We start from the raw sequence: 26,234 nt of genomic DNA, 5'->3' as shown, positions 1-26,234 counted from the left end.
CGTTTCCTGTATATCTGAACTCTCAGGGTTTCAGTGAAGTTCAGAGTTACTCAGAAGCACTAGCCTTTTCCCAAACAACACAGTGACCTTGGCATACCTGATCCCTTGAACAGCCCTCTATTTGTCCCCATTATTATCTGGGGATTTGGTGCTACTATTTTGAAAAAGTAAAAGTGGTTTTGGCACAAAGATTAGATTAATTAGTTAAAATGGACAAATTCCCAGGAATACAAACTGTTGAAACTGACTAAGGAAAAAAAAAATAGGTAACCTGAATAGACCTATAACAAGTAAAGAGATTGAATTAGTAATAAAAACTTCCCACAAAGAAAGGCCCAAGATCAGATGGCTTTACTGATGAATTTTACCAAACATATAAAGAATTAGTATAAATCCTTCACAAACTCATCCAAAAAGTGGGGGAGGAAGAAGCACTTTATGACTCATCCTGTAAGGCCAGTGGTACCCTGAAAACAAAACTAGACACAATGTTTCTCAAAAAACTACAGGTCAATATCTCTTATCAGTAAAGACACAAATATCCTCAACAAAATATTGGTAATTGAATTCAGCAGTATAAAAGGGATTACACCTCATGATCAAGTGGAACTCATGCCAGGAATACAAGGTTGGGTTATCCTCTGAAAATCAATTAATGTAGCATACCACATCAACAGAATAAAAGATGAAATCACATTATCATCTCAGTTGACAAACACACACAAAAAAGCAGTTGACAAAATGTAATACTCCTTCACAATAAAAAAATTCAGCAAACTAAGAGTAGAAAGGAATTTCTTCAACCTCATAAGGAACATCTATAAAAAACCCACAGCTACCATCATACTTAATGGAGAAAGACTGAATGTTTTTCTCCTAAGAGAAGAACAAGACAAAAATGTCTGCTTTTACCACTTATATTCAACATTGTACTGTGCCTGTAGACATTTTCAGGCAAGAATATGAAATGAAAGTGAAAAGGCATCTGGATTGGAGAAGTGAAACTGTATCTATTTATAGATGACATGATTTATATAGAGAAAATTCTAAAAAATCCATGAAAAAAAGTTGCGAAAACTGCATACTGAGCAAGATTATTAGGATATAAAATCAATATACAAAGATCTATTATATTGCTTTGTCCTTGCAAGGGATTATCTGAAAAGGAAATTAAGAAAGCAGTTCCTTCTACAGTAGCATCAAAAACAATAAAATACTTAGAAATGATTTTATAAAAGAAGTACAAGATTTCTACACTGAAAAAACCAAAATGTTATTGAAAGAAAAAGTAACAAATATCTAAATATATCTCATGTTCATGGACTGGAAGACTTAAGATGGAAATATTCTACAAATTGATCAACTGCTTTAACACAATCTCTATTAAAATTCAACTATTAAACCTATAGAAATATATAAATATACATATACATATTATATGTATATTTATAGCTATAACACAATCCCTATTAAAATTCCAGATGTCTTCATTGCATAAACCAGACAAGCTGATTTTAATGTGTATGTGGAATTGCAAAGGGCCCTGAAGAGTCAAAACAATCTTTAAAAATAAGAACAAAGGTGGAAGACTTGTGCTTCTTGATTTCAAAAATTACTACAAAGCTAAAATAATCAGGACAGTATGGTTCTGGCATAAAGAAAAACATAAATAATAATAGGATATAATTGAGTGTCCAAAAATAAACCCTTTCATTTGCTGTCACTTGATTTTTTATAAGGATTCCAAGACATTTCAGTGAAGAAAAGACTAATCTTTTCTGCAAGTTGTGCTGAGACACTGGCTGTTTACATGCAGAAGAATGAAGTGGGATCCTTAGCCCATACCGTAGACAAAAGTGAATTCAAAATGGGTCAAAACCTAAGTGTAAGAACTAAAGCTTTAAAACTTACAAAAAGCAATCATAAGTCTTCCTGACTCCTGATTAGGCAATTATTTCTTAGATACGAGAGCAAAATCACAGACAACAACAAAAAATATATAGATGACTAGACATTATTCAAATTTAAAAAACTTTTGTGCTTCAAAGTCATCAAGAAAATGAAAAGATAATCCAAAGAATTGAAGAAAACTTTTGCAAATCATATATCTGATAAAGTAATTGCATCTAGAATATATAAAAAATACAACTCAATAATAAAAAAGACAACCCAATTAAAAATGGACAAATCATCTGAGTAGACATTTCTCTGAAGGTCTACAAATGACCAACAAGCACATGAGTAGATGTTCAGTATCATCAGACATCAGGGAAATACAAATCAAACCACAGTGAAAGTCAGCAAATGGTAAATACATACAAAGGAATGAAGTTGGATCCTTACTTTATACAGTATACAAAAATTAACTGAAAGTGGACCAGAGACCTAAAGGTAAGAGATAAAACTATAAAGCTCTTAAAAGGAAACAGGAAAAAAGTGTTAGGATATTGGATTTGATGATGATTTCTTTAGATATGTCAAGAAAAGCACAAGCAACAAAAGGAAAAATAGATAATTTGGACTTGATTAAAATTAAAAACTCTTATACGTTGAAGACACTATCAACAGAGTGAAAGGCAGCCAAAATGATGGGAAAATATTTGCAAATCATACATTTTATAAAAGAGTAATATAGAGAATATATATATTCTACAGAATATATATAGATTATATAATATATAAACTCCACAAATCCAACAAAAAACAACCCAATTTAAAAATAGACAAAGGACTTGGTTCTATATTTCTCCAAAGAAGACACAGTTGGTCAATAAGCACATGAAAATATGCTTAACATCACTAGTCATTAGGGAACCACTCAAAATCATGAGATAATCCCTTATACTCATTTGGATAGCTGTTATCCAAAAAAAGCAAATAACAAGTGTTGGTAAAGATGTGGCAAAATTAGAACCCTTATATATTGCTGATTGAAATGTCTAATGGTATAACCATTGGGGGAAATAATATAGTGGTTCCTCAAAAAAATTAAATACCGAATTACCATATCATGTAGCAATTCCACTTCTGGGTATATATCCAAAAGAACTGAAAGCAGGGTCTCAGAAAAAAAGTTGTACAACCATGTTCATAGCAACATTATTCACAATAGCCAAGAGGTAGAAGCAACCCAAAGTGTCCATCAGTGGACAAATGGATAAATTAAATGTATTACATACATACAATGGAATATTATTCAGTCTTAAGAAGGGAAGAAATTTTTTTTTAAAGATTATTTGTTTTAGAGAGAGAAAGTGTGCAAGCAATGGGGAGGCACAGAGGGAAAAGGAAGAGAGAGTATCTCAAGCAGATTCCACGCCGAGTGGATCAAACACAAGGCTTGATCTCACAACCCTGGGATCATGACCTCAGCCAAAATCAAGAGTCAGAGGCTTAATCAACTGAGGTACCCAGGTGCCACGAGAAGGGAAGAAATTCTGACACATGCTACACAATATGGATGAAACTTGAAGAAATTATGCTGAAGAAGCCACTCACAGAAGGGCAGATACTATGTGATTCCACTTATGGGAGGTACCTGGAGTCATCACATTCATAGAGACAGAAAGGATGATGGTTCCCAGGGGGTTGGGAGCAGGGGGGAGTGGGAATAAGTAGCTATTGTTTAATGAGTCCAGAGTTTCGGTTTGGGAAGAAGAAAAGTTTGGAAGATGATGGTGATGTTGTTCAACAATGTGAATGTATTTAATGCCACTGAACTATACGCTCTTTTAAGAGTGATTAAAATGTTAAACTCCATGGTTTGTTATCTTTTGCCACAATAAAACAAAACTACAGGGAGATACCATTTTATACCCATTAGGATGACCATAATGAAAAAGACAGACAATAGCAAAAGTGTGTAAGGATGTGATGAACTTAGAACCTTCCTGAACTACTGCAGGATTGCAAAATGGTGCAGCTGCTTTGGAAAAGTCTGGCATTCCTCAAATCGTTAAACATATAGCTAACATATCAAACAGCAGTTCCACTCCTTGGAATATACCCAAGAAAAATGAGAACATCTATCCGCACAAAAATTATACACAGATGTTCATTGTAGCATGATTCATAATAGCCACAACATGGAAACAACCCAAATGCCCATCCACTGATGAGCTGATAAATAAAATGTGGTATATCCATGCAATCAACTATTGTTCGAAAATAAAAGGAAATGAAGTACTGCTATATGCCACCACATACATGACTTTTGGAAACGTTATGCTAAGAAAAAGAAACCAGTTACCAGGAACCACATGTTATAGGATTCCATGTATATGAAATGTCCGGAAGAGGCAAAACTATAAAGACAGAAAATAGATTAGTGATTGCCGAGGGCTGAGAGTGATGGAGGTAGGGGAAGATGACACCTAAGGCATATGGGGGTTTCTCTTGGAGGTAACTAACTGTTCTAACATTGATTGTGGTGGTGGTTGCACAATTCTGTGAATATATTGAATTTGCTCCTTACATGGCTGAATTATATGGTGTGTCAATTGTATCTCACTGGAACCATTAAAATGGTTCTTCCACTTAACTAATGTGTGACCTGGGGCAAGGCGTTTAACCTCTCTCTGCCTCAATTTGCTCACCTGCAAATGCCTTTATGTGGGATCATCATAAGGATCAAATAAGTTGAATCATGTCAGGTGCTGAGAACATTGCCTGGCAGAAAGGAGACCTGGAAAAAGGATTACCTGGTATAAGATCTAGAGAAATCATTTTCTTCTAGATTTTTTATTTTAATTCCAGCATAGTTAGCTTACAGCATTATTATTAGTTTCAGGTGTACAACATAGTGATTCAACACTTCCATACATTACTCAGTGCTCATCATGATAAGTGTACTTTGAATCCTCATCACCTATTTCACCCCCACCCACCTCCTCTAGAGAAACCCATTTGTAAAACATTTTCCCTTGAACAGTATTTTACCTAAGTATTGAAGTCTTTCTGTCCATCCTTCCAACCTCCTTCATTCTTTCTTTCCTTTCTTCCTTCCTTCCTCCCTCTCTTTGTCTTCCCTTCCCCAGCAGATGAGAACTAACCACAGTGACTCAAAGACCTTTTCAGGAAAACGCGGAAAGTTCTCAGACCCTGGCCAACCAGCCATCTTGATTCTCAGGGCTGGACTAACAGACTGGAGCCCAGAAAACCTCACATTCACAGACTTGCATATTTGTTCCTCATTATGCCCTTCAGGTTTTCATTTCCTCCTTCAAAAGACAAATATGTGAATAATATTACTTTTCGGGGAAATATATATGAGAACTCATAATTCTCAAGTTTTAAATGGAGAAATGCTGAGTTGAAACAGAACGTGAGGCTATAAAGTGTCCCCTCGTTCCCTGGGGAGAACATCACAGCTGAGCTTGTGAAGTCCCAGTCATTGCTCCTCGCCCTGCGCCTTCTTTCACAGACATCTGTTCAATAAAAGCAACCATGTATCTTCAGAGACTATAAATGGCACATGTTAAAATCTTGTTTTGATTGTTTTCTTAATGGAGCTGCTGGCTCAGTCTGCCTCAAGCCATAAAAGCCACTCGGACAGATGGGAGTTTGATGCTGCCTACCGTCCTCCTTGGTGTTTTGGGGAAGGGGCCCAGGGGGTCCATCTCTTGGCCAGTCGGCATGCAGCACAAGTGGCACCCTGGAGAAGGCCTTGTCATCCATGGGGAAATTGAGCAAGGAGTCTACATTCTCTTAGCCACACCCTCACTGCCCAATGGATAGCAGCCCTCTACCTGGGAGGATGGGAAGAGACCCACATCCTCAGCGAGCCTCCTCTGGGTGAGCCGTCTCCCCCAGAGCTTTACCTCCCATGATTTAGCATCTGGCCTGGACTATGTAGCAGCGATCACCTGGGCCAGTCCTCCAACAGGCCTGTGAGATGAGAACACTGGTACCGACATTTTACAGAGGAGGAAACTGAGGCTTGAGCACTGACCTCCCCAAGATCACATGGCTGGTGAGTCTATGGAGTGAAGACCCAAGTCTAGGTCATGAATGTAGGCTTCCGAGAATCTGAGAATGTCTATCTAACGTACCTGTGCCCCCCCACCCCGACTTATAGGACATCATGATGAGGGTGGTGTAGCCTAACCAGAACCATAATTGTGTAAGTAAAGAACAAAGCCCCTGGATTCAGACACAGAGGACCCTCTCCCCTTAATAACTGGTGGACTTTGGGCCAGCCTGGCCACCTCTCCCAGTGGTTTCTCCATCTCTAAGGCAGGACTAACCAGCCCTGAGCAGCCTTCCTCTGGGAGCTCTGGTGGTGCAAATCAAGAAGGCAGTGGGAAAGGATCTGGTCACAAAGCAGAGGGGTGACCCTGCCTTCATAGATATAGTGCTGACCCACCAAAGGGCAAACGTGAGTCTGTGTTTTCAAGTTTTCTTCAAGCTTTCTTTTATTTTCTTTCTTTCTTTCTTTTTTTTTTTTTTTTAAGATCTTACTTATTTATTTGAGAGGAGACAGAGATAACAAGAGAGAGGATGCGTGGGGAGAGTAGGGAAAGCAGGCTCCCCTATGAGCAGGGAGCCTGGCTTAGGGCTCAATCCCAGGACCCTAAGATCATGACCTGAGCCAAAGGCAGACAGACGCCCAACCAACTGAGCCACCCAGGTGCCCATCTTCAAACTTTCTAAATGAAAAGGGAGAGCTTTGATCTGTCTAGCTTTCCAGATCAGACATCCTGGGTGCTTCCTGGCTTAGGGGTGGACAATATCACTCTTATCAAAGGCCGGACCCTTTATCAAAGTGGACTAACCAACGGGCCTGGACTCTGCCCCAAATCTCAAGGGGAAGACAGGGTCGAACCCTGACTGAGTCCCAGTCTTCCCCTTAACACATTCTCTCTACTCACTGGTCCCTGACCTCCCGCCCCTGCTGGCCACCTGCATCTCAGATACTGTGTGGACCTCTGACAGGTTACCTGCTCTGCCATCTGGCCCAGGATGATTTTTCCCAGAGCTCCTACCCCTTGTACACAGACCTGTCCATGAGAGGAAGCTCCTGGTCTGTTCTGGAGCTGTTCTCAGCACTTCTTTCTCACTCAGAGGCCCTCTCTCACTGGTGCTTCTTCCATGAGCAGCCTCTTGACCAGAGCCCCAATGAGAATGGTGAGAGGTCTTCCTTACCTCTGCCATGGGGACAGGCCTGGTTTCCAAAGCTTGAGTATTACCCCAAGACTGAGATCTGTGGAGCCCACTGTGTAGACATCAAATCAGATTTGTTTGAAGGGCATCCCCAAAGTCTCTCTTCTCCACCCTCATTCAACTGAGCAGTCACAGCGCTGGCAGCCCTTCTCCCTGGGGCCTCTCCCGAGTCAGCAACACCTCCTTGTGGCTAAATCCAGAGAATACTTTTCAGGCCCCTTCCAACCCAACCCTTTCTGGCATTTCTTGAACAGTCTTGCTGGTTGCCCCTTCTCTGGCTCCTTATTCCAATCATAGAAGCTTGCATTCCTGGCCCCTGCCATCTGTCCTCTGTCCTCTTTTCTCCCTGTAGAAGCTTCCCAGGTGAGTTGTTCTTACTAGCTCTCTACCATGACCTTCTTGCTGATGACTTCCCACCCTGTGTCCCCACCCCAGACCACACCCCTGAACACCAGAACTGCCCCTGCAGACCCTTCCCAGCACCACTCAGCTCCCACCCAATGGCTGCCTCAACCTGACCTTCTCAAAGTGGTGCCCACACTTCTGCCCCCAGCCCAAGTCTTCTCCCTGTGTTCTGCATCACTGTGGAGGCACCATTGATATCCTCTGAGCCTGCTGGAATCCTGATCTTGACTCTTGTCCCCTTTGTCTCTGACCCCACATACCCAAAGCCCTGTCAGCCTCACTCTTAAACAGCCTTGAGTCCGTTTTTCATTTCTCCTCTACTGCCTCGGTGAAGGCCATCACCTTTCTCCAAGTTTCATGATTACCTGAGACACCCAAGGCAACTTCTCTTCCACCCACCTTTAAGTACTCTTTGAGTACCAGCTGTCCCAGACTGGGCGGCCACACTCTCTCACTCCTTGGCATATCATAGCAGGCTCTCTCTGTGAGAGCACTGAGCCCTGCTGCTGTGATGGGCCAACTTCACCTTGGACCCAACTCAAACTCCATTTCCTCCACAGCACTTATCAGATAGTGAAGAAATTGTCTGTTTATATGTTTCTCTTTCCCCCAAGGAACACACAATTGCCTGAGCTTCATGAATGTAGGGACACTGAGCCAAGTGCCCCAGTGCTCGGTTGAGAACTTGGCATAAAGCTGACATTCATGTGTCTGGGGGACATGTAAGCCAAGGTTGAACAAAGCAACTGTACTTTGTATAGTAGCTGTTCTCTCTTTAACTTGCCCTGCAGCTTCCTGGAGCTTTGGAGCTGTTTCGCATCATCCTTTCTATGCTGTGATATTTTACATGTGGCCTGTATGATGCCATGCCTGGTATTTGTCTCCATAAGAACTGCTCAGATTATCACATACAAACATCTCATTTCCTTCCTTTGGTTAATTTCGCTAATGCAGAGAAAATCCCTGGCACAGAGGTTGGCCCAGATTGGTGCTCAGCCAATGCCAGACCCTTCTTACTGATGCATTTTGGAGATATATAAAGTTGACTGAATCCCATAGACACACTTATTAGCTTGAGCACCTCTTGTATTGAAATACAGCTCACACTATTTTTTTTTCAGTTTGAACTTGTTGAAAGTGAATGATCTAAAAGTGTTCTCTCTCTGGTTGTCTATATTTGGGATTCACTTTATATTCAATATAAAATATCCTTGTGAAAAGAACAGGATCTTGAATATGTTATTCATTCTTTGTAACCACCAAGTCAGATTTCAGCAGATTTCACAAGATCTTTGCCTAGTTTAAATCTCAGCCAAATCAAGATTTGAAAAGAACATGCATTTTGAATAGAAGCTGAAATTACTCAGAACTGTGAATATGATGGATCTGGGGTAGGCAAAATAACACCCCCCCAACACATGTCTATATCCTAATTCCCAGAACTCCTGCGTATGCTGAGTTCCGTGTCAAAGGGAAATGAGGGAAATCAGAGGGTTGCAGATGGAAGTAAATTTGTGCTCTGGATTGAATTGTATCCTTCCCCCAACCACCCCTGCCCCGCCCCAAAAAAGATGTTGAAGTCCTAGCCTTAGTATCTTGGAATGTGACTTTGTTTGAAAATAGGGTCATTACAGGTGTAATTAGCAAAGATGAGGTCATACTGAAGCACAGTGAGCCCCTGAGCTAATCTGACTGGAGTCCTTCTAAAGACAGCTATGTAAGGACACAGAGATACAGGCCAGACGCCATGTGAAGACAGGAGCAGAGATTAGAGTAACACTCGCACAAGCGAGGAATGCCAAGGATGGCCAGCTGTTGTTACAACCGAGGAGAGAGGCATAGAACAGATCCCTCAGAGCCCTCAGAAGGAGCCAAGCCTACCAACACTTTGATTTTTAACTTCTAACCTCCAGGACTATGAGAGAATAACTTTCTGGTGGTTCAAGCCACCTAGTTTGTGGTCCTTTCTCCAGCAACCCTTGCAGAATAATACCATTGCTCATCAGCTTAGCCTTAAAATAGATTATCCTGTAGCATCCACACGGGTCTAGTGCAATCACAAAGGTGTTTTTTTTTTCTTTTCAGCGTAACAGTATTCATTGTTTTTGCACCACACCCAGTGCTCCATGCAATACGTGCCTTCCCTAATACCCACCACCTGGTTCCCCCAACCTCCCACCTCCCGCCCCTTCAAAACCCTCAGGTTGTTTTTCAGAGTCCATAGTCTCTCATGGTTCACCTCCCCTTCCAATTTCCCTCAACTCCCTTCTCCTCTCCATCTCCCCATGTCCTCCATGTATTTGTTATGCTCCACAAATAAGTGAAACCATATGATACTTGACTCTCTCTGCTTGACTTATTTCACTCAGCATAATCTCTTCCAGTCCCGTCCATGTTGCTACAAAACTTGGGTATTCATCCTTTCTGATGGAGGCATAATACTCCATCATGTATATGGACCACATCTTCCTTATCCATTCGTCCATTGAAGGGCATCTTGGTTCTTTCCACAGTTTGGCGACCGTGGCCATTGCTGCTATAAACATTGGGGTACAAATGGCCCTTCTTTTCACTACATCTGTATCTTTGGGGTAAATATCCAGTAGTGCAATTGCAGGGTCATAGGGAAGCTCTATTTTTAATTTCTTGAGGAATCTCCACACTGTTCTCCAAAGTGGCTGCACCAACTTACGTTCCTACCAACAGTGTAAGAGGGTTCCCCTTTCTCCACATCCTCTCCAACACACGTTGTTTCCTGTCTTGCTAATTTTGGCCATCCTAACTGGTGTAAGGTGGTATCTCAATGTGGTTTTAATTTGAATCTCCCTGATGGCTAGCGATGATGAACATTTTTTTATACCCATTTGTATGTCTTCATTGGAGAAGTGTGTGTTCATATCTTCTGCCCGTTTTTTGATATGATTATCTGTTTTGTGTGTGTTGAGTTTGAGGAGTTCTTTATAGATCCTGGATATCAACCTTTTGTCTATACTGTCATTTGCAAGTATCTTCTCCCATTCCGTGGGTTGCCTCTTTGTTTTGTTGACTGTTTCCTTTGCTGTGCAGAAGCTTTTGATCTTGATGAAGTCCCTAGCAACAGCAATCAGACAACAAAGAGAAATAAAAGGATCCAAATTGGCAATGAAGAAGTCAAACTCTCTCTCTTCGCAGATGACATGATTCTTTATATGGAAAACCCAAAAGACTCCACCCCCAAACTACTAGAACTCATACAGCAATTCAGTAACGTGGCAGGATACAAAGTCAATGTACAGAAATCAGTGGCTTTCTTATACACTAACAATGAAAATACAGAAAGGGAAATTAGAGAATCGATTCCATTTACTATAGTACCAAGAACCATAAGATATCTGGGAATAAATCTAACCAAAGAGGCAAAGGATCTGTACTCGAGGAACTACAGAACACTCATGAAAGAAATTGAAGAAGACACGAAAAAATGGAAGACCATTCATTCCATGCTCTTGGATTGGAAGAATAAACATTGTTAAAATGTCTATACTGCCTAGAGCAATCTATATTTTTAATGCCATTCCGATCAAAATTCCACCGGTATTTTTCAAAGAGCTGGAACAAATAATCCTAAAATTTGTATGGAATCAGAAGAGACCCTGAATTGCTAAGGAAATGTTGAAAAACAAAAATAAAACTGGCGGCATCACGTTACCTGATTTCATACTTTACTACAAAGCTCTGATCACCAAGACAGCATGGTACTGGCATAAAAACAGACACATAGACCAGTGGAACAGAGTAGAGAGCCCAGATATGGACCCTCAACTCTATGGTCAAATAATCTTCAACAAAACAGGAAAAAATATACAGTGGAAAAAAGATAGTCTCTTCAATAAATGGTGCTGGGAAAACTGGACAGCTATATGTAGAAGAATGAAACTCGACCATTCTCTTACACTGTACACAAAGATAAACTCGAAATGGATAAAAGACCTCAACGTGAGACAGGAATCCATCAGAATCCTAGAGGAGAACACGGGCAGTAACCTCTTCGATATCAGCCACAGCAACTTCTTTCAAGATATGTCTCTAAAGGCAAAGGAAACAAAACCAATCACAAAGGTTCTTAAAAGCGGGGGAGGAGGGTACACAGGAATGCTGGAGGGATACAGTGTGAGAAGGACTTGACCTGAAGCTGCTAACTTTGAAGATGGAGAAAAAGAACATGAGCCAAGGAATGGGGGGCAGTGTCTGGAAGCTGGAAAAGGCAGGTCTTCTCAGAGTCTCCAGAAGGAAGCAGCCTTGGGGACACAGCCTTTATTTTAGACTAGTGAGACCCATGTCAGATTTCCAACCTCCTGAAGTGTCAAATGCTAACTCTGTTACTTTGTGCCATTATGGTTATTTGCTATAGCAGTAGTAAAAATAATAATATTATTAATACAAGGTCTCAGGTAGGTTCTGATTAGAATGGTCAAACTTGAAGTGTGTGTGGAGGAGCCGTCTGTTTCCTATTAGACAGGAAAGGAATCCTTCCTGACTCCAGAGGAAGTGAGGAAGGGTGGTCTGAACTAAAGGAGCATTAACAGTGGATTCCTCAAGAATTCGTTTTACTGCTTTTAAGAAGATCTGCGAACTCAAACTTAGCTAGTAAATGTCACAGTTGAGGTTTTTAGGGGGCACGAGTATTTTTAAAAAAATCAGACTTCAGTTGTCCTATGAATTGTTTTATGGAATAGCAGTTCCTTTCTCAAATTCCTGGACTTGGAATTACTGGGATTTTCCTCAAATGTTTGCATGGAGATGGTCCACCACTGTAGACCAGCTTCCTGCAGCCATGTTCTCATTCTGGTAAAATGGTTCAGCCACCAAAACCAGTTTCCAAAAAGTCATTTTTTCTTTCTCCCCATACCTCGCTGAGGTATTTGTCAAGATGGGAAGCAAAAGATCATCATCATCATCATCATCATCATCTAGCTGAAAAACATCTCTGATCACTGTGAGCCAGCTCCTCCCATCTCTCAGGCAGGGCTGTGAGAATGCTCCACATGGGTGCTTCATGACCACAACGTGGCTGCGTAGAGCTGAGCACCAGCCTTGTTTCCTGCCTCATCCTTGCCTCCCTGGGACGGGGGAGACACCTCACCTCCTTGTCCCTTTCTCATGTCTCTACTCCCTGTTTCTAACCACCACTTTTTTTAAATTAAATTGTAGTAAAATACATATAAATTTTACCACCTTAACCACTGTTCAGTTACAGCTCAGTGGCATGAAGTACGTTCACAGAGCTGTGCAGCCATGACAGCCGACTGTCTCCAGAAGTCTATAGACCTCTTGTGCAAGTGCAGCTCCACGCCCGTTAAACACGAGCTCTCCATTCCTTCCCACCTGGTAGTCCCCATTCTACTTTCTGTCTCTCTGAATCTACTCCAGTTGCCTCATCCAAGCAGAGTCATTCAAGACGTGTACTTTCGTGACTTGCTTATTTTGCTCAGCGTAATGTCCCCCAGGGTCATCCATGCTGTAGCTTGGGACAAGAGGTCCTTCCTTTTTAGGCTGAGTCCTATCCCCATGGTACGTTCTTACCATACCTTATTTACCTGTGTATTCACCAACGGACACTTTGCCTGCTTTCGCCTTTTGGCTACAATGAATAATGCTGCCATGAGCAGGGGCACCCAGATATTTCCCCATCACTGTTCTTATTTTAATTTTTTATCTAAATTCCAGTTAGGGGGCACCTGGGTGGCTCAGTCTGCCTTCAGCTCAGGTCATGATCCTGGGGTCCTGGGATGGAGCCCCTGCATGGGGCTCCCTGCTCAGCAAGGAGTCTGCTTCTCCCTCTCCCTCTGCCCCCCCACCTTATGTTCTCTCTCTCTCATACACACAAATAAATAAATAAAATCTTTTTTAAAAAAGATTTTTAAAAACTCCAGTTACTTAACATACAGTGTTATATTAGTTTCAATTGCACAGTATAGTGATTTAACACTCCTTTCACTTTTTTTTTTTTAAGATTTTATTTATTTATTTGACAGACAGAGATCACAAGTAGACAGAGAGGCAGGCAGAGAGAGAGGAGGAAGCAGGCTCCCTGCAGAGCAGAGAGCCCGATGCGGGGCTCGATCCCAGGACCCTGAGATCATGACCTGAGCCGAAGGCAACGGCTTAATCCACTGACACCCAGGCGCCCCATCCTTTCACTATTTTTAAACTCATCAAGTATTAGAATAACAAAGGGCCCCTGAGTAAAACAATATTCAGCCCCCGAGTTTATTTCCAGCTACCTCTGCTTGTACTTGAAGGGTCTTCTTAGACATCACCTCCCCCAGACTCCCCCCGAGATGGACTGAGACGTCTCCCTAGGCCTCCTGGCCAGTCAGCCCAGTTGTGCCATATTTGCCTCTTCCATAACCCTGTGCAGAGCTGGGAAGATACCGTGAGCTGCCCCCTGTGGAACTTGTGGGTGTGGAGTGCATTTGTGCCCCCTCCTCACCCCATCACATTGTCCATGAGAACCACAGTGGTTTTGGGAGGCTGCCTTGGCCTCAGACAAGGCTTGTTTTGAATCCCAGTGGGTCCTCAGTACATCCAACAATTACTAGCCCTCCAAGGAGGGGAGCAGGAGGATCCCTCTTACACAGCTCCAGGAGACAGAGAAACCCCTGTTACGTATCCGTGAGTGCAGGCCGTAGATCTCTTTCATGCACTCTGCATGTACTCTGAGCTCTGTCCTCCATTCTCCTGCCAAACTCTGGGCAACAGCAAGGAAGGGACATTGCAGGGGGGCCAAAGGATACTTCTGGAAAGGGGAGGAGGGATGCACGGGCTGTTTTCCATTCTGTCATCCTTCTGCAAAGTCCCTGAAAGGCCCAGGAGACACCAGAGGGAAAGGAAAGCAGAACAGGGAAGGTTGGTAACCCCTCCCAGCTCTATAGGAATCAGATCCCTGCGGGTCTGACTTTTTCAGTCTGTGATGGAACAGGAGACATAGGAGATGTCTGAGGGAGGACTTCGGAACCTCTCCCAGGCCTTATCCTATCCCTCCACCTGCCCAGACGTGACCTTTGTGTTGGCCAGCGTCAACTTGCACATTCCCTAGAGCCCATGCTCTGGTTGTGTGCCCTAGGGTGGAGATGCTGGCACCTTCTGCCCAACAGCATGCATGCCCACGGGCAGGTGATAGTCCCATGAGTAGGATGTAGAGGGGGCGGTGCCCAGGGTGGCTCAGTGGCTTAAGCATCTGCCTTCGGCTCAGGTCATGATGCCAGCATCCTGGGATCCAGTCCCACATCAGGCTTCCTGCTCAGCAGGGAGCCTGCTTCTCCTTCTGCGTGCTGCTCCCCCTGCTTGTGTGTGTGCTCTCTCTCCCTCTCTTGCAAATAAATAAATAACATCTTTTAAAAAAAGAAAAAACAAGAGGAAGATATGAAGTTTTTTCCATGGTTGAGGTCAATGCAGTAGCACCGAACAGGTCTCTAGCTAGAACCTGACATTTGCATTCACAAAGTCAATGGCAAAAGGTCAGGACAAAGGAGATCTGGCTGAGAGTCAGTTCAGGAGAGGAAAAGAAGAAATAGGAGCTAACAGAGGTGCAGTCTGCTTGCTTAAAACAGACATAGTGTGGAGCTGAGTTACTTTAATGAACACAGAGCCTCCCTTTAAAGAGGAAGGAAAAATCATCACATTCTCCCCTGAGAATTAGAAGGGAAAGGGTTCAGAATCTGCCACATGCAAATTATCCTGAACAAGTTAAGAGAAAACTTAAAAGGGGAACAATATCTTCAAATATTTAAGAAGGCAATCCTGTTACTCCTAAGACCAAAAGAGGAGAAATGGGTAGGAGTTGGTTTTGTTCTGAGTGTTGTTCAAGTACTTGTCAGAGGCTAAAATTGGGGCAAGATTTGCTGATTGCTCTCTAGGACTTCATTATCTCCTACTGAGGAGATAAAGAAGAACAATTACCAGGAGTTATATAGGCTTAAGTGTGCCAGGTGTTGGTGTAAGCAGCTTACAGGCAATATGTCCCTTGTCCTCACACTCCAGGGTAGGCACGGTCACTTCCATCCCGCAGCATAGCCAAGGGATCTGGTAAGAAGAGCTTCCCTTCAGGGGCTTGGAAGACAGGGAGGAGCTCTACCAAGGGGACTGGAAGTCAGACGAGGTGACCTGAGCTTGCACTAACAGACAAGGAGGAACGATATAGAGGTGGAGGGGAGGGGGCCTGGATAGCTCCCCAAATTTCCTCAAAATTTAGCCCAACCACTGCCACCACCCCCCAGCTAATACAAACGACCCTCATCTCCTGCTTGGACTGGTGCAGTAGTCTCCTCGTTGCTGCCCTGTAGACTGGTATCTGCCCAGAGCTAGAATGACCCTCTCCGAGTTTGGAAGGCACATCACTCCTCTCTCCAAACCCTCTGTGACTTCATCTTCTTCAAACAAGAGCTGCAGTGGCCAGCCAGGGCTTATAGGATCTCACCCTGCCCTCTCTCGTGTTCCTCTGTCTGCCCCTCTCTCTTTTCACCCCTCCCCCAGCCACACCAGACTCCTTGCTGTTCCTCAGCCCTGCCGGCACACTCTTCCCTAGGGCCTTTGCACCCACTGTGCCCTCTGCCTAGCAGTCCTTTCCCAAAGAACTACATGACGACTTCTTTGCTTACTTCTAGGCTCTGCTCACATGTCACCTTATCCATGGGACCATCCCTGCCACCTTAAGTGCTCACCCCTCACCTCCTCCCCAGTCTGCCCTCCACAGCTTTTCTTTTCTCTAAAGCATTTACCACCATGTGGCATCTTCTCTCTTCATGTATGATGTATAATATACACTATATATGGTCTATTGTGTTATCATTCTTTATATATCATTCTGTGTATCTTTATCATTCTATATATATCAACTATATATTGGGTATATATACTGATATACATAGTTGAGATATATATATATATATATCTACTATACACTATATACAGTTTACTTTGTATCCTTCTTTGGTTTACTGTCTGTCCCCATCAGGAGGCTAAGATTCAGAGGGCAGGGCTTTGTTTTTTTCCCTGCCACATCATCAGAACCTAGAACAGTGCCTGGCACATGGGAAGCCCTCCATGCATGTGCCATGCTGGGAGAGATGAATGAGCAAGTAAGCTGGACCTGGAGATGAAGAGAGGCCTGGCACCACCCAGTGTCCCCTCAAGAACCCTGCCAGTGGGAAGACACCAACGACGTTTCTAACAGTAGAACATGATCAGATTTGGTTTCAGGAGCTTAGGGCTATTCCAACTAATGAGGAAGACCTGAATGGTTATCAGACCTGGCCATCACTGAATTCAGCCATTTTGTCAAGTGGTGAGCTCCTGGGAGCTGGGAGGATCTGAGGCTCTTGCAGGGACCGACGGAGGAGAGGGTCCTTTTGTGTCCACCAAAAGGCATTCAAAGCCCCACTTGTGTCCTGAGAAATCATGATTTCCAGCAGCTCAGCTTCTTGCCACACTGAGGCCGAGAACCTGGTCATTGAAATGGAAGGCAGTTAGGTCAGATTTTAGTGGAGCACTGTCACCGGCTCAGTCTTGTCCTAGCCCACAACTTGTCTCCTCAAGAGTGACCGTCCCCACCAAAAAGGCCCTCCACTCTTTGGAGGACCAGAGAGTCCCTGGTCCTGGTGTGTTCAAGCTGGCCCTGGGTGTCCTTTGTCAGGGGCCGTCCTGGTCAGGTTTTGTTGCAGTCACAAACCACCTGAGCCTCTCAGTGGCTGACTGCCATGTCCTGTTATGACAGAGGTCAGATGTCGGAGCATCCCGTGGTGGGACCTGCTATTCTCATGGCAGAGGGCAGGAAATGGAGAGAAGCAGAGCCAAACCACACAAGCACACTCAAAGCTTCTGCTGGGAAATGGCCAGCTTCATGTCCACTCACACCCCATTGAACAAAGCATGATGTAGACAGTGGGTGGGATATGTGATCCCGCCCCAGGGAGAGCAACCACTCGGGACCAATAATTATATCTGCCATAGAGCTGTTGTGGGCAGAAGGATTTCTGTTTTGAATAAGCCATTGACCCATTTAACTCATGTGACTCCCTCTGCTCTACTACTTCAGAATTATTTTTCATGTCAATTGCAAAGCTCTCTATATCCATTTCCCTCCCTCATGCTACAGGCCCAAGACTCCATGATGTGTCCGGAAGGCCTCCTGGGGCAGCTGGCCTCCCCACCTGGTTATTCTCTCACTGTCTCTCCTTCTCCTGGACAGGTGGGTGGCAGGCCCGTGGAGCCCCTGCTCAGCTACCTGTGAGAAGGGCATCCAGCATCGTGAGGTGACCTGCGTATATCAGCTGCAAGACGGCACCCACGTCACCACACGGCCCCTCTACTGCCCAGGCCCCCGGCCGGCACCAGTGCAGAGCTGCGAAGGCCAGGACTGCCTGTCTATCTGGGAGGCATCTGAGTGGTCACAGGTGGGTGCCCGGGCTGCCTTGTCCACAGGGACCCCAACATGGCGCCTTTCCCTCTATGCTGTTTGTGACTCAAACCCAAATATCACAGTGCTTGCCAGCCCCTAGATAACTAAAAAAGATGTATTCTAGCTCACGTGTTCCTAAATTCCATCTGAGAAGACAATATGGCTAAACAAACATGGGTAATGTGTTTTTGATCATATGTACATTTTTTGATAATATTTACCACAGTTCGATCCCAGTTCCTTAGAAAATTCTCAAGTAAAAATGGATGGATGGATGGTTTGATGGTTGGGTGGGTGGATGGATGCATGAATGGAAGGATGGTTGGCTGGGTGGGTAGATGGATGGATGGATGTTTGGGTGGGTGGGTGGATGGATGGATGAATGGATGGATGGATGGAAGATGGGTGGGTGAGTGGGTAGATGGATGGATGGATGGAGGGGTGGATGGTTGGGGAGGTAGTTACATAGGTAAACATACCAACTGACTAACCAGCTGACCTTCTAATTTTCTCTTGGTATATTTGAATTCTAGTGCGATCAGATTGAGAAGGCAGTTTCAAAGGTTTTCTCTGAACTCTGTGTCAGTCTTTGCAGATTATAAGAGGCAAAGCAGACACTTGGAGGGACAGTTTTTAGTATACAAGTTGGAGTCACACATCTCATGCCATAAAACAGTTTAGAAAGAGGTCAGTTAAGCCTTAAGTTTTAACTTGAAAGACTATTCTGGAAATATTTTATCTTTGTTAATATCATCCTTCAAAGCTTTGTGTTGACTTTGCATTAATGATTTTGACTGGCCATAAAACAAAAAATAGCTTGAATAAAGGGCAAGTTTCCCTCAGGTCCTCCATCAAATGTGTTCTAGGAAAGTCAGAAAGGCTAAATCCAAGACACTCTTCAGTGTGGAAAATATTTTTAAAGTTCCTTTTTATTGCCAAACAGTTGGAATTATTTTGAATAAGAAAGTATTCAGCCCATTCTTAATGAACGAAAAGTCTACTCTTGGCTGCTCAGAAATGGGGTTTACTTTTCAGACAGATCTTGGACATATACACGTTTGAAGACCTGAGACTTTAACCTGCACTTTATGATATTTTAGGGAAAAGAGTTTAAAATTTTTAATTTTTATATGTGCTTAGGATTGTAAGTTGAACATTCAGGGGACTCTTTTAGGGAGGGGGACTACTTGCTGGAGGGTTCGGGGCAGGCATGCAGTTTCCCCCACTACCCTGCCCCCCGACCTTGAGCCTGAGGTCCTTGATCACTAGCTCTTGATCCAAACAAAATTTACGCATTAATCAGATCAAAGCCATAAATTTTCCATTCAGACTCTTTTTAATAGAAAAAAAAAAGTCCTTACCAAAGTAACCAAGGCTGACATTATCAACTATCATCATAGCATTAAGAACACCAGATTGGAAAATGTGAGACAACTAAAGCAAGATTTAAAGAAATATCTCCAGTTTCATGTCATATCTCTGAGTGGACCTGATCCTGATGCTGAAATAGTATCCACACCAATCAGTCTCCTTCTGGCTCAGTCCAGGCTCGAGCCAAATCACCTCTTTCTGAACAGTCAACTTGGAATCAATTCTTGCCCTCATTCACGAGATACTCACCAAACTGGTATTTCTATGGCTTCACCACATGCCAAAGCCCCTTTAAAGATTTTATTTATTTATTTGAGAGAGAGAGAGAGAGAAAGAGCATAAGCAGGGAGAGGAGCAGAAGGAGAGGGAGAAGCAAGCTCCCCGCTGAGCAGGGAGCCCGCCATGGGGCTCAATCCCAGGACACTGGGATCATGACCTGAGCTGAAAGCAGATGCCTAACTGACTGAGCCTCCCAGGCACCCAACTGCTGAAACCTTAAATGTTTCTTCTTTAATGTTTCTTCATCCGGAAACAAATGGGTTTAAATTTTTCATGGTAGAGAAATTTATTTGACTGTGGAGGTTGCCTTTGTAGAGCCGGCATCTGTTACTTGCCCTTCCTATCTCTCCCCCAGCTTCTTCCCAGCTTTGTTAGAATGAGGAGAAGTTATCAGGAAGGAAGCAAAAGATAGTGACTGTCTCCTGTCCTCTGTCCCTCCAGAGGAAGGCCCACCTGCAAGGCTGCCCTTTTCTCAAAGCTTCAGGCTTCCAGCCAATAGGCTGCTGCTCAGAAGGGCTGAGCCAAGGTTTGGTCAAGAACCAGACTAGACTTTAGTGTCTGAAATTCAAGGGCAGGGAATGGAAAGGGACAGGGAATGCAGAATAGAATAAGATAGTGCAGGAACTCTGGCAAAAGTGGTAAGTAGGTTTCTCGTTGAAGAAGGAGCATGGGTGTGGGCATAGCTAATGAAATGGTCAGGGAGCATCACCCAGCATAGAAGCGGAGAGATTGACCTTCAACTCAGTAACCCAGGCTCCCACTGCAAAAGGGTGACACCTGCTCCGGACTGACCCCTTGCATCCAAGGTTCTGTTAAGCCAACCCCTCACCCACACACGGGATCAAATACGCATGCTCTCCAGCTCCCCCCAGATGACGCCACAGCCAGTTCTGAAGTATGTGTGTTTCTTCTAAAATAAGCCAGCTCAGTCTCAAAAACAAAACAAAGCAAAACAAAAACTTCAGAGAGCTAAATTGAACTCATCGGAAAAATAAAGCTACATAACATTTTGGGATAAATGTTAATAATAGAAATATAAGAACAACTTTTGTCCTTTAGATGCATTTTCCCAGGGGACACAGTGGAACTTTTTAAAAAATCAAGTTTGCTGTGGCTCAAAAATATCACTGCTATATGCTTCTGGTAAATCAAGCAAGTATGGAAGCAGATGCTCAAATCATGAGGGCTCCATTTTGTGCTACCACAGTGGATGGGCTGTCCCCTCCATAGCTCTGGGACCCAGCTGTTGGGAGCCTGGGGTTCACTGTGTCTGTACCTCTGGGCAGAATGCAGCCTTCAGCCCAACATCTCTGCAAAAAAACAAACATTATTTGTTTCTGTGGTAGAGACGTGCAGGGCTTCCATACCCGCAAATAGGAGGGAAAGCTCCCTGGATTTGCAGACTGTGTTACCCACTGTTGCTGGCTGAATCATGCATGTTGTCAGTCCCTACTCCCAAGGTCATAGGCCCCTCCTGAACTTCCTTCTTTGTTTTAAGATGGTAAGCTCTGTCGGAGCCCAGGGAAGTCCCTCCCTGAGTTCAGAGGGAGCATGCCAGAAGCTGGGTCCAGCTACACCCCGCAGGTCCGCCATGTTTACCCATTACCCCACCTCTCCTCCCTTCTTCCAAGGCTCTTTCTGCCCAAGGGCGTGGGAATCTTGAACTCTCAGGGCTCACACATGATTTGTCATTCCTCAGGCCCTCTTTGGGTCCCCTCACCACACTTTCTCTTACAGTGTCTCCTGGGAAGTAGGTAAATCATCACGGAGACCATTGCTTGGTGACATTCTTAGCGTCCACACCTAACACGGTCATTGTAGCTTTCTGCAAGACCTTACCAATGGCATAACGTGAAAGTCACCTGTGGCTTGGCTTTACATCTCCACCTTTTCCGCCCTGAGTCTGTGCTTTTGCCCCAGGCTGGCCCAGGCAGAATGCACGGAGCTGGAGGCCAGCCAGGAGGAGTCATGGGCCTCAGAAGTCTTTGCATGGGTGTCCTGACCTGGCTTCCCTGGCCCCATCCCCTGCTCCGCTCGAGGGATCCACCAGCATTTGCCCCTTGAACTTCTGCACTGTGTTGATCTCTTAAACCTGGTAGCAGGCCACTAAATTCTGGTTTAGTCTTTTGGGTACCTCAAGCTCTCCCCGATCCTGTGGCCCTTCCCTATCCCTAGTCACTTGGCTGAGTCATAGCTGGGACCATGTGCCTCAGACTATAGAAGCCTGTAGAAATGTCCTCATCCTTGCATCCCCAGCACTGGGTCTGGCACACAGTTGCAACTTAATAGACATTGATGACCTTGAACTGAATCAGACAGGGTCAAACATCCCGATGGTGTCTTGCAGTGCTCGGCCACCTGCGGCAAAGGGACGCAGAAACGAACTGTGACATGCACCAATTCACAAGGAAAATGTGACGCGTCCATGAGGCCCAAAGCGGAGGAGGCGTGTGAGGACTACTCAGGCTGCTACGAGTGGAAGACTGGAGACTGGTCTAAGGTGAGTGGCGGGTCTGCATCTCCACCCTGCCCAGCAGCACAGGGCACTCTACAAGCCAGAGCTTGGAAGTCACCCTGGGCCTCCATGGCATGAGGCAGTCCCAGGCCACCTGGGCAAGTTTGCTTTCTCTCCAGGCTCTGCATCTGCCCGTGCCCCTGTGCTGTGTGCAGTCGGAAGGAAACCGAAGGCCTCCCCAGAGCACGAAGCAGGGTGCTCCCAATGCCAGTTGGCTTTCCTGCGCTGCGTGCTGGCTATGCCCCAGCATCCCGCGGGGGGCTTGGCCACCAGCCATCACAAAAGCCTCATAAACATGGGGGAGCCTTGGCTGAGGCGGATGCGGAGGGACCTCAGAGGCAAACAGCACTTCCCTTCACTTTCAGGACCCCTGGGTGAGGGCCCACAGGATGCAGGGATGGGGGTTCTGGGAGGGTGGGGTGTGGCAGAAAGGAAGGGCCATCTTCCAGAGCCTGGCCTGCAGCCCAGGGGTGGGGGAAGAGATGGTGAAACGGCCCTGCAACGTAAATCAGACACAAAAACTGCTTTGCTCTTCAGCTCTTTTATTTTCATTCCCCTGGTTTCTGTGAACCTGTTACCTATGACACCTGTTTCCCGTGCTGGGCGGTGGGTGCTGAGGTAAGGACTGCTGTGACATGTGACCAGTGGCCAGGAGGCCTGCTAGAGAACTCTTTCCCAAGAACTGTAGAATTTCTGGTAACCTCTGATTTGCTAAGGGAAATTTCTAATGTCAGCATCGAGGGTGTTCATGTTTCTTTTTTGGTCTTTGCACCTGGAGACTCCCTGTTTATTCCTCTTGATGTCTCTTCACCCTGTGTTTGCAAACTGGTGGCCCAATTGCCCCCAGTGTTTGTGTGGCCTGCAGGATATCATAAACATTCTGGAATTCATTGCCAATGTTTAAAAACAGGGTGATTTCGCCTGAAAATCTGGATTTGTGGCTCCTATCTAGATATCTGGCAATGTGACAGTATGGCCTGTGTCCTCGCTTGGCCACCATGACCTGGGGCCAAGCAGGCCTGGCACCTTTCCCCAGGCAGGGGCACTCCAGCCCCCCACACTCCTCCAGCCACTGTATGTTTTGATTAGCTGCCTGGCCCAGGCAGTAATTTGCTTTGTGCCTCTTTTTATGGAAGGAGAGATGGTTTGGTCATTGGAAAGCAAAACTTACCCAGATCAGGCCCTTGCAGAAATGCCACCTTCCTGCAAGTGAGCATACGGTCCCCTCCAAACTCCTGGAGAACATAAAAGCCAAAAAGCTCAAGTTTCAGTTTGCCAGCTGTGCTAAAATGCAGCCTCCGGATAACTGCAAATTTGGGGAAGACCAAAAACACCTCCTTTTTATTTACTCCCTAATCAGTACATCTGACCAAAGCAATAGAAGCAGGGCTGACAGTCCAGTTTCTCCGTGGATATAATAACATTTAGGATGGAGTTGCAAGGATGTGTCTTCCATTGGAGGACGGCTTCACTTGAAGGGTCGTGCAAAAATGCCATTAGAAGCTGGAGTCCTGTGACTCGAGGCATCAAGGGGCTGAGTTACAGCTCTGACGCACTGTTTAACGAATCTTAACCTCTCTGGGCCTCATTCTCTTTATCTCTGAAACAGAGACTCATTAACACTGGCCCTGCCTGTTTCTCAGAGATGCTCAGAGCTTTCAAGGCATTATAGTAAGTGTGACCAGCTCTGGGACATCTCAGCCCATTTTCCTGCCCCAAACCCAGCACCCAGGGTTTACGCTCTGGTGAGGCACAGTCTCCAGGACTAACCTGTTCTGATCTCATCTAACTTTGTCTTATCAGTTGGCAGGACCAGCCTTTTATACAACCATGCCAAGAAATGTCTCCTAGCCAAGGGTGTCAGACCCAGCTTGAGAAAGGTCACCAGTGTATCCCAAAGGCCCAGCCAAATGGAAGCGAGCTCTCAAAACACTTGAGCTCTCAAAACACTTGGGAGTTTTCTGTGTCAGAATTGTCAGAAGACATGGAAGGGGAGCTCTCCAACATAGTAAGAGGAAGAAGACCATTGTCTGGTCTCCAAATGTCCACGTGTGGATTGAAACAAAGCTGTCATTCTACCCGAGGAATTAGAAGGGTCCTGTGGTCACACCCCACGTGTCACCTGTACTAGTGAAGGGAGACTTCCATGGTCACAGATGTCCCTGGGCAGGAAGCAGAGGGGAGGAGGGGTCAGGGAGGGCCTGGGCCATGTGCAGCCATCAGAGTATGAGGCACCTTGCATCATTTTCTGTTTGAGATCTACCCCTGCGCCTGTGCCCTCCGGCCAGGTCCTTGGCCCTGTTTTCTAGAAGAGGCAGTAGATGCTCAGAGATGAAGGGACTGGTCCACTCCCCTCTGCCAGAGTCCAAGCTCCTGAACTGCCGGTCAGAGATCAGTCCACATGGAGAAGGGCTCCGGAGGCCCCATGATGGTACTTTTGAGCCACAGCATGTCCTACAAACGGTCATCAGCTCTCCAGAGGCTGGCCTTCTCGAGCCTCCCCATTCTGGTTTTGAAGGCCAGATGGACACTTTTGTACTCTTAACACCATGAACTTCCTGGTGCAGGGAGGTACAGAACCCCAGACATGAATGTAAGTCATACCTGAGAGGCCCAGCAGCATGGTACCCCAGATCTGCTAGCTCCCACTCACCCTCCTCCATTGTTCAAGCGCCCCTCCTTGGCTGCGGAGGCTGGTTTGCCATCCAGCAAACTCCCTCCCCCACCAGGTTCACCAGTGAGGTCAAGCTCTTAGCTGGCCTGCCTCTTGACTAGCCAGGCCATGGTGAATAATGCCTCCCAGCTTTCTGGAAAGTAAGGCATTGGAAGGCCACAGAGCCTTCTCTTCAGCTCAGCCAGCTTGATCAATGACCCCTGGCCGTAAAAACAGGACAGCTTGATGGCCTGATCTCGGCTGCCATTCAGGGCTGGTATCTGATGGTACTGGCTTGGTGCACACAGAGCCAAGCGGGAGAGTACTCAGCATAGAAGGGAGGCATGCTCTCCCATGCTTCCAGCTGCCCCCTCCCCAGCAGGTCTGGCCAGAGCTAGGGCCCAGGGAAGACCTGACCTCCCAAAGTGAGAACTTGGCCACGGACCCAGAATTGGAAGTCTGTATCGCATGAGCGTACTGGGAGCAAGCATGATGGGGCAGGAGCCACACAGAGCCAGCTGGGGGACCACACCGTGACTGCTGGCCTCGCCACCACTCCCTCCTCCACTGCCATCACCAGGTGGTCTGCCCCCCACCCTCAGGTGCAGAGATCTGTACAGCACAGTTCTAAAAATCTGCCCGTTGTTTTCCCCCATTTCTTCTCTGGAGAATGGAAAGGATAGAGTTCCCCATGGGGGTCCTGGTCCTCACTCGCTGGGTGACTGTCCAACATAAGTGGATTCCACTGGGTGAATGTTACCCTGATATTCACACTTGTTTGGACTAGATTTGCTTTGCCGTTGACCTCTTAGCTTGGCTTCACGGCTTGTGGACAGTGCCCTCATCACACACAAGGGGTTGGCACACTTTTAAATCCTCTCCTATAACCAGCCCCCAAACCGCCCACGTGCCAGACTTTGAAGGCTTCAAACAAGCTGCCCAAAAGGAAGGTCAATAGGAGTCTGAGGGCTGTCAGAGCCTTGGTGTATCTGGAAGCTTTGACATTTTGCCTCCAAGAAATCTCCTGTTAGTTGGCCCCAAGGTGCTGTTGAGAAAGATTAGCGTGTCTCTAGGGAGGTGATGGACAGGCCGGTCTGAGGACATGCCTGAGGTGCTGTCCTTCCCCCACCGAAGCAAGAAGGACCAGTCATCCCTTGGGAAGGGGCTGGCACCAGTCTTCTCCTGTAGCTGGGTGAGGGTGCCTGAGAACAGCACCCAGAACTGTGGGGAGGCAGGGCCCCTCCCCCAGCCTTAGCACATGGCTGAACCCCAACCCAGGTCTCCCACGTGGGACAGTCCTCACATTCCCATTCCTGCTGAGGGCATTATTACTCTCTGCCATGTTTGAAAAATGACCTGTCCTCCTGGGATACCAGCTATTTCCAGATCTGTGCAAATCGTTGTTTCCACCC

The 26,234-nt window shown here is 45.5% G+C and overlaps 1 protein-coding gene across 2 annotated transcripts in view; it reads left to right on the top strand.

Annotated features, from left to right (window-relative positions):
• The window catches only part of ADAMTS17 (ADAM metallopeptidase with thrombospondin type 1 motif 17), a 346,546-nt gene that overhangs the window by 305,978 nt on the left and 14,334 nt on the right, over positions 1-26,234 (top strand). For both annotated transcript variants that reach the window (XM_046010435.1, XM_046010434.1), the window contains exons 20-21: positions 17,795-17,999; positions 22,002-22,154. In XM_046010435.1, coding sequence (XP_045866391.1) covers positions 17,795-17,999; positions 22,002-22,154 — 358 coding nt within the window. The remainder of the gene's footprint in view (positions 1-17,794; positions 18,000-22,001; positions 22,155-26,234) is intronic.

Source organism: Meles meles, chromosome 6, assembly GCF_922984935.1.
Source record: "Meles meles chromosome 6, mMelMel3.1 paternal haplotype, whole genome shotgun sequence".
Lineage (NCBI taxonomy): Eukaryota > Metazoa > Chordata > Mammalia > Carnivora > Mustelidae > Meles > Meles meles.
Note: the sequence above shows the minus strand (reverse complement) of the source record. Positions and strands in the feature narration are given on the sequence as shown.